The 8,568-nt window shown below is 44.4% G+C and overlaps 1 protein-coding gene across 6 annotated transcripts in view; it reads left to right on the top strand.

Moving 5' to 3' along the window:
- ZFYVE26 (zinc finger FYVE-type containing 26) overlaps positions 1–8,568 on the top strand; it is a 229,724-nt gene that overhangs the window by 46,536 nt on the left and 174,620 nt on the right. For all 6 annotated transcript variants that reach the window (XR_012680192.1, XM_075192465.1, XM_075192463.1 and 3 more), the window contains exons 6-7: positions 7,775–7,852; positions 8,236–8,286. Coding sequence is in view for 5 of the 6 variants with exons in the window: in XM_075192465.1 (XP_075048566.1) it covers positions 7,775–7,852; positions 8,236–8,286 (129 nt within the window). In the remaining variant the exon portion in view is untranslated. The remainder of the gene's footprint in view (positions 1–7,774; positions 7,853–8,235; positions 8,287–8,568) is intronic.

The following is an 8,568-nucleotide window of genomic DNA, read 5'->3' as shown; positions in this document are numbered from 1 at the left end:
GGGCTTGGTTTGGTAATAATTAACTCGCCTTTTTGTTTCCAGGGCTCTGGCAAGCTTATCAGCCATTTCCCACCTTGCCTGCAGGACATTCAGATGCAGACACATACCTGGGGATTGAGAACCAGTAGATATAGAGTGGCTTTGCTATTTCTTATTTCTTTTTCAGTGTGTGTGTGTTTTCTATTTGCTGTACATTACAGAACACTTCTGGTTCTAGTCTTGGCTGAAGCACTGTATTATTGTGTATTTCTATAGTGTTACAGTTGGCTATATACTGTACAGTTCTTCTTTGTTATAAGATAGTTCTACAGTGTGTCTCTCATTTACCTTTTTGTTTTGCAATATGTCAGAAAGAGGGACCAGGGGCCAAATCCATTGCTGTCTTTGTAATGTACTAAACTTGTACTAGGTGTGAGACCTGAGCGGGCGCTCGTCTGCTGGTGCGGCGGACATCATGGAACCAGCCTGGGCCAAGGAGCTTACACTGTCTATTGCCGAATTAAGGAGAGACAACCCACACCTGGGAATGGTAGGTGCCGATACCTTTTTCTCTTCTCCTGGTACGCAATCCTCAGACACCATTCTTTCTTTACAGGTGTCTCGGTTGCTGCAGGGTGGTGGTGGTCCAGGGGTCTCCCAAGAGCCTTTTTGGATGAGTAGTTTGTAATGCAGTTGTTTTCTGGAGTGTCTAATTCCAGTGAAAAATTGTTCCATTGTTGCATTCGAGTAAACGCTTGAGTCTGGCTATTGCCCAGAAGTTAGTAGATTCGGACACTGATCCATTCGATTTGGGTGACGGTGATGTTCTAGAGGATTCTGACTATGAGGACTTGCCCACAGGTGAGGAAGATATGTCCAATAGACCAGGCATTGAGGACCTTATCCTGGCAGTGCGAAAGGTTTTTAACCTATCGGATGGGGAACAATCTGTATCACAGACCTTCATGTTTAAAAGTGCAAAGAAAAAAATGATTTTCTTCCCTCCTTCCTCCTGCACAACTGTTGGAAATTTGGGACGAGGCCAGACTTATGCCTGATAATTTTCAGATTCCCAGATGATACAAAGTTTTCTACCCCTTTCCAGTTTCGGAGGTAGGATCATGGGAGACTCATCCCAGTATCGATGCTCCTATTGCACACTTGACGAAGTCTACCGTTTTTCCGTTGCTGAATGTAGCGTTGCTTATCGACAGTACTGACAAAAAGTGTGAAGCAATTTTGAAATAGATTTATTTAGTGTGTGGGATGTCCCTGTGCCCGGTGCTGGCGTCGGCTTGGGTTGTCAAAGCTGTTGAAAAATGGGCCACTACCCTTCATACAGGAATTCAGTCTAGCGTGGCTCCTCTGGCAGAGCATATTAAATATGCTGATGAGTTTTTAGGGGATGAGGTTCTGGATGCTGGTCAGGGGTTGTCAAAAACCTCTTCCTTAGCAGTAGCAGCTAGGTGCACATTGTGGTTAAGATCTTGGGAGGCGGATGCTGATTCCAGAAGAGCTTTGGAATCTTTCCCATATGATAGAGCGGCTTTTTTTTCTCCTTTGGACAAATTCATCACTGAGGCCACAGGGGAGAAGAGTACTCTTCTGGTAGCTGCGCAAAAAGCAAAAGGTAGGCGTTTTCGCTCCTTTCGGTTTGTCAGCCGCTCTAGACATGGTTCTTCCAGAAGCCAAGCTCCAGTTACAAGGGGAGGGGGCGATGAGGTAGACAGGACGTTGCCCTGCCCCCAAGCCAGCAGGCAAACAAGCAGCATGACTTCCTGCATCCTCCACCGGAGGCTCCGGTGGTGGGAGCGCGTCTACTGCTCTTTCAGGAGCGGTGGCTCAGGTCCACCACAGATGCCTGGGTGAAAGGTATAGTGTCCAGGGGCTACATCTTGGACCTAGTGGCTGCACCTCCACGGCGTTTCATAACTACAAATTTTCTTAGAGAAAACACAGGCTTTGCAGGGGGCAGTACAGTCACTTCGGGATGCCTGGTTGATTGTTCCAGTTCCGTTGGGGGCAGAAAGGTTAAAGATTTTACTCTCACCTTTTTATGGAGCAAAAACCGAATCAGTCCTTCAGACCAATTCTAAACCAGAAAAACCTCAACACCTGCTTAGGGGTACCCAGCTTTCGAATGGAGTCTATCAGATCAGTTTTAAATTCCATGAAGAAAGGCGAGCACTTAGCATCCTTGGATATCAAGGATGCTTACCTACATATTCCGATATGGACAGGTCATCACTCGTTTTCAGTTCAGGGCTCTCCCATTCGGTTTGGCCACCGCACGGCGAGTATTCGGCTATAACAGCAGCTCATCGGCGTTTACAGGGGGAGACTATTTTACCTTACCTAGATCACCTGCTGGTCAAGACGGAGTCTGTACCTCGGCTTCAGTCACATCTGCAGGGACTTTCTGAAGGAACACTGATGGGTGATCAACTACAAAAAATCCAGTTGGATACCAACCCAACGTATGGTGTTCCTGGGATTATTGTTTGACACAAATTGTCAGAGTTTTCCTCCCTTCAGAAAAAGTGGGGAAGATCCGGCGTCTGCTGAAAGATCTTTTATCTCTAAATCGTGTCTCAGTACTTCAGTGTATAAAGTTACTGGCTCACATGGTTTCCACGTTCGAGGCTCTGCAGCTTGCTTGTTGCCATTTGTGCAAGTTCCAGCAGGAGATAATGGCAAAGTGGTCAAGGTTGGATCCCCGCTGAGAAAGGCAGGTCTTTCAGTTGTCACAGACAACACGCCTCTCTTTTCTGGTGGTTGACGAGGGACATCCTAACAAAGGGGTGTCCTTTCTTGATGTGGGACTGGGTGGGGTGCAGTCACTCTTCACCTCAGATTGCAAGGGACTTAGACGCCAGAGGAAGCACGTTTGCCCATAAATGTTCTGGAACTACAGGCAGTATTCAATGCTCTAATTCAAGCACAGTCTTTTCTGGCACGTCGGCCAATCCGAATACAGTCGTACAATGCTACGGCGGTAGCTTACATAAATCATCAAGGAGGGACAAGGAGTCCTCTTGCCATGAAGAAGGTGTCAAAGATAATGAAATGGGCAGAACAGCAAGTTCCTGCAAATTCAGCTGTGTTCTTTCTGGGGGTGGACAACTGGGAGGCCGACTACTTAAGTCAGCATGCCCTGCACCCAGTCGAATGGTCGCTCCATCCGGAGGGGTTTTTTCAAATATTCCTCCGCTGGGGTCAGACAGAAATAGACATGATGGCCTCACGGCACAACCGCAAGGTAGAAAGGTATTGTGCCTGATCAAGAGATCCTCAGGCTATGACTGTACACTGGAACTTTAAGTTGGTGTACCTTTACCCTCCACTTCCGATGCTGCCGCGGATCTTGCAGAAAGTGAGAGGTGAAAGGGTTCCAGTGACTCTACTGTCACCAGAGTGGCCGAGAAGAGCGTGGTACTCTGATGTTTTAGACATGTTGGTAGATCGTCCTTTGTGTCTGCCTCTCAGGAAGGATCTTCTCAGTCAAGGTCCATTCTTTCTTTCATCAGGACCTAGATCGATTTGGCTTTGACAGTTTGGAGGTTGAATCCTTGATTCTCAGAAAGAAAGGGTTTTCGTAGAGAGTGTTTAAAACCATGATCCAGGCTAGAAAACAATCATCCACCATTTATCACCACATTGGAAAGCATATATATGTTGATTTGAGAAGATCGACGTGCCTACTAATTCTTTTTCGTTTAGCTATGGTGTTGGCTTTTCTGCAAGATGGTCTGGAAGAGGGATTGAAGCAGACGTTTTTCAGGGTGTACTTCATGTACAACTGCCTTTTGTTCTGCCAGTGGCTCCGTGGGACATAGACTTGGTCCTTTCGGCGCTTCAAATGTTGCCCTTTGAACCTTTGGAGTCTGTTTCTTTAAAACTTCTTGTGGAATGTGACCTTTATGCTGCCCATTGCTCCGGCCAGACGGTTTTCGGAGTTGGCAGCCCTGTCATGTCAGGCTCCTCTGATTTTTTTTTTTTTCTCATGGTCGTGCACTGCTAAGAACTAAGCCTTCGTTTCAGCCAAAGGTGGTCTCGAGGTTTCGCATAAATCAGGAATTTGTTCTGTCGGTTCTTCCTCAGGACTCGCTGGCGGCTGGTCAAGACTCTGTCTCTTTGGATGTGGTCAGAGCTTTGAGGATTTATATGGACCGTATAGCTTCGGTTTGGAAGACCGATAGTCTTCTAATCCTGTATGACGATCACAAGCGTAGCTGGCCGGCCACAAAGCAGGCGGTGGCTAGATGTATCACTGCTACTATCCGGCAGGCGTACATTTTGGAGGTCTCTCCAGTTCCTGAAGGTCTGACAGCTCATTCCACGAGGTCGGTTAGCGCCTCTTGGGAGGCACAGTATGGAGCCTCGGCTGAGCAGTTGTGTAGGGCAGCTACTTGGTCTTCTATTCTTACATCCACCAGGTTTTATCGTTTCCATGTATTTGCTTCAAAAGACACAAATTTTGGGCGTAAAGTCTTATGTGCCGCTCATTCTGAGCATTCCCACCCGTAGGGACTTTGGAATGTCCCCAAGGTGGGCAGTGTCCCCCAACTAGTGTGAAAGAGAAAATAGGATTTTTGTACTTGCTGTAAAATCTTTCTCTGAACACGAGTTGGGGGACACTGCGCTCCCACCCTTTCCTACAGTTCTGTTGGTTGTTTTCACCCTCTCTTTCGGCTTGGTAAGTAAACTGAGCTCTTCCTGTGGAGGGGGCATAGAGGGGAGGGGAGCAGACTAGACATTTTTTTTTTTTTTTACTGCTTTTACTCCCACATCGCCCTCTTTACCCCAAGGTGAGCAGTGTCCCCCCAACTAGTGTGAAAGAGAGATTTTACGTTGAGTACATGAATCCTATTTTTAGAAGCATTGTAAAGGACCAGCAGATAATTGGGTTTTCCTACACTAATGTCCATATGACATCCAATAAGTGAAGACGGTCCCTCGTCTTTTGCAGAATGATTCTGACACGATGCCAAAATCACAATGTCCTGATTTAAATATAATTTAAAAACCTCTTTAGGCTGAAACGATGATTTCATATGGAGAATGACTCTTTCCTTATTTAAAAGAAAAAAAAAAAAACAGATAAGGAGATATATATGATAGAGTTCTCATGACCACAGTGACATTGACTGATTTCTTATGAGTTTTCTTCAGAAGAGAAGCTGTCCCTGAACCAGAGCATTGTCCACCCTTAGGTTTAGAACATTGATCGGAAGCTCGGCTTCCACAGAGGACAGCTGTTTCTAAAATCAGCAGTGAAGAGCGACAGGCCCCTGCCTCAAAGGCTGGCAACCGTCATCACATTTGTCCAGTGCATAATTGCACAAGAATGACCCTTGAGTTTTTTTTTTTTTTTAAAACCTTCAGCCACCAGTGGAGCGAACAATGCATCCCTTGGAGAAACTGAAATCTGTTGTGTGGTCAGGTGATAGTGATACTTGCCCCATTTCATTTTTCATTAGATCTGGAATGCTCTAAAATGGCCTAGAATGTTGAAGCCATCTTCCCAAGGCCCTTCTTGCAGAAGAGGGCAGATATCTGTCTGACTCGTTGCACAGACAGATAAAGTGTATTGTCTCCCAATCTTGTCTCCTGACAACCTTTGCTGTCAGGTGTCCTATAGCAGCCACAGAAAGACCTCTTGGTAGGAACCAGATTGAAGCATGGTGGCTTAGTGGTTTGCACTTCTGCCTCACAGAACTGGAGTCATGAATTAATTTCCTGACCAAGGCTTTATTTGTGTGGAGTTTGTATGTTCTCCGCATATTTTTTGTAGGTTTTCTCTGGGTGCCCTGTTTCCTCCCACACTCCAAAAATATACTAGTAGGTTAATTGGCTCATTAGAAAATTAAAACTAGTGTGTGTGTGTGTGTGTGTGTGTGTGGAGCTTACAGTCAAAATTCTCACAAAGGGACAGGGACTGATGTCAATGACAAATATTCTCTGTACAGTGCTGCGGAATTGGTTGCGCTGTATAAATAGATGGTGGTAATGATTTCTGATTGATAAGCTAACCATGGGACTCTTGTATACGTTTCATTTCTCAGTAAAGTGCTTGAAGCATTCAGAGACTCCGCCTTGCTCAAGAGATTGTCCAGATAAGGGATAATCATCACCCTCCCCCCCCCCCCCCCCCCCCACCCTCCCTGGACCTCAACACCGAAGCATGCAACCCATAGTCTTTGTGGATACACTTGGAGCTGTTGCCAGACCAATAAGAAGGCCCAAAACTGTAAAAGGTGGTAACGGATTGCGTATCTGAGATTACCTCCACGCTAAGTAATGTATAAATAGCTACTCGCAGGGCCTCTCATTTTACCACCATATTGATCAACCTGAGGGCTGGTAGTTAAAAACATCTGGGTGTAGTGTTCTGAAAATATCTGATATAGCCCCAATAATGCCCTTTACTTAGGAATCTGAAGTTGAGTTGAAGCATTCATCCCTATATAGAATCAGATCCCACCACAGCTTCTGCCAGATGGACTCCATGCCCATCATGTAGACAAATGTCCTGAAGGCTTGACTGCAGGTTTCTTTGCAGACCAGACCTTTTTACCTCTATGCTGTTCTCCACGATGGATAGAGGACTGCCATCTCAATACCTGGGCCTTAGCTTCACCAGCAGCGTGAAGGACCGAAAATTAGATCACCCCCCCTTTCAGAAAATTCATCAGCGTTAAGCACCTATTTCTGTTAGTCACCTTGCTAATAATCATATCCAGCTCATGCACATCGCACAAAAAGGTCAGTGACTTCAGGGTCGACTCTGAATCCACCTCCAAAGTCAGAGTCCAGAGAGTTCAGCAGGTAGTGACCACTGAAGCTGAAATTCTAGATGCAATCGGACCAGCAGTCAGAGCCACGCTACCAAGATATCCAAACACCTCTTGTATGTGCACAACCAATGACACTAATTCAGACCTAGGCCTCCCTGACTGCAAACCTTCCAAGAGCTGCTTGGACCACTTCTTTACAGCCTTGTTGACCCATGCTGAATCTACAATGAGTCTCAGAGAGCACCAATCACTACATAAATAGACTTGCGAACAGTCTCTAATTTCCTATCAGTACTATCATTAAGGGCAGAGGCATTCAGGATCATAATAGGGGTGGCCTTAAACAGTCTTGCTATAGGAGTGCTCACCTTGGATAGACTTTCCCATTTTATCTGTATCTATTTTGAGCAAAGTATAAAGGGTTAGTAACCTGTGAGAAAACTGAAACGTCTGTCAGGTTTAGACACGGCTAACTGAGCAAATTATCCAAAAGTGGAGATGAGGTTTCTTCCTCTTGAGTGTTGTGCACAGTGTATCGTCAGACTGTGCCGATTCCTCACTGTCCTTGATGTGTAATACCTCGCACACTAGTAGATTACTAGTCAAAACACTAAAAATCTTCAATATCTGCTTCTTCTGCTACCTCACTGCCCTCTTGGGAGAAGCCTAACTGACCACTAGGTAACCTAAAACCTTGCCCAGTGAAGACTGTCTGCCTGCTTCAAAGTGACTGCAGTAGTGGTAAATTGAAAGCATCACATTCTGTGATCTCTTAAACAAACACAATAAAAAACAAAACAAAAACCCCCTGCCGGATATGGGAGGTGGGGGGTGGGTATACAGAGGAGGGAGGAGCTTAAGAATTGATTTAAAGTGCCAACATTTTTATTGAGCCTCTGTTTCCTCAATTGGGGGGATGAGAAATTAAAGTTATTACCTTCATACAACCGCCCTTGCTATATTGGCTGTTTTGAACTTTATTTTATTTTTTTCTCTAGAGGAAGAAGTTGTTTCAGCACAGTTACATTCACAAACTTTTAAAGCTTCTAGTATCAAAAGACGAAGGAACAAAGGAAGTAAGTACAGATCCTTAATGCAAATGTTTTTGCTCAAATAAATGAATGCAAATCCCTTTAGAAGTTGTTCCTTTAAACTACTATGTTGAGGTTCTTTAGTAAGGCCACAACTTAAATAGTTAGCTCTTTTGCTGGATCCTATATTTTTTGTGGACAATTTTGAATCTAAGATCTGTTTGGAATCTGTATGCATTTGTCCTTGTTTCTATTTGAATATTGATTTACTGAAGTCCAATTTTAATCTGTTAGAATTTTCTTGGTCTGTTTGCTAATTTATAACGAACATAAAAATGTTATAACTGTCATAATAGTAGACAAATGTATATAAATATTAAATCATAGAAATCTTTTATAATTTTCTTTTTCTTTTTACCTCATTGCAGTGGGATCAAAGAAAGTAAAGGACAGCACTAGCAGTGAACTGAGCACATCAGGTAATGAATATATTGAAATTAAGTCTGCATATATTATCCACATTAAATATGCAAGACTTAATACCATTATGACCATAACCACATCAGTCATTGTTGCTTCAGTACAGCTTGAAAGTGTACGCGTAAAATAACAGTCTCATACATAGCAATGTGGTCAGTCAGACATACTCAGAGTAACAACCTCAACCCATTTGGTAGCCCAGATAGGAAGGCTAGTCCTCAGCCTAACTTTGTGCACATGATGAAATAATCCCACAGCATTCGGGATTGTAAAAATAACAC

Source organism: Mixophyes fleayi, chromosome 12 (assembly GCF_038048845.1).
Source record: "Mixophyes fleayi isolate aMixFle1 chromosome 12, aMixFle1.hap1, whole genome shotgun sequence".
NCBI classification, from domain to species: domain Eukaryota; kingdom Metazoa; phylum Chordata; class Amphibia; order Anura; family Limnodynastidae; genus Mixophyes; species Mixophyes fleayi.
This window is presented reverse-complemented; position numbering and strand designations above follow the sequence as displayed.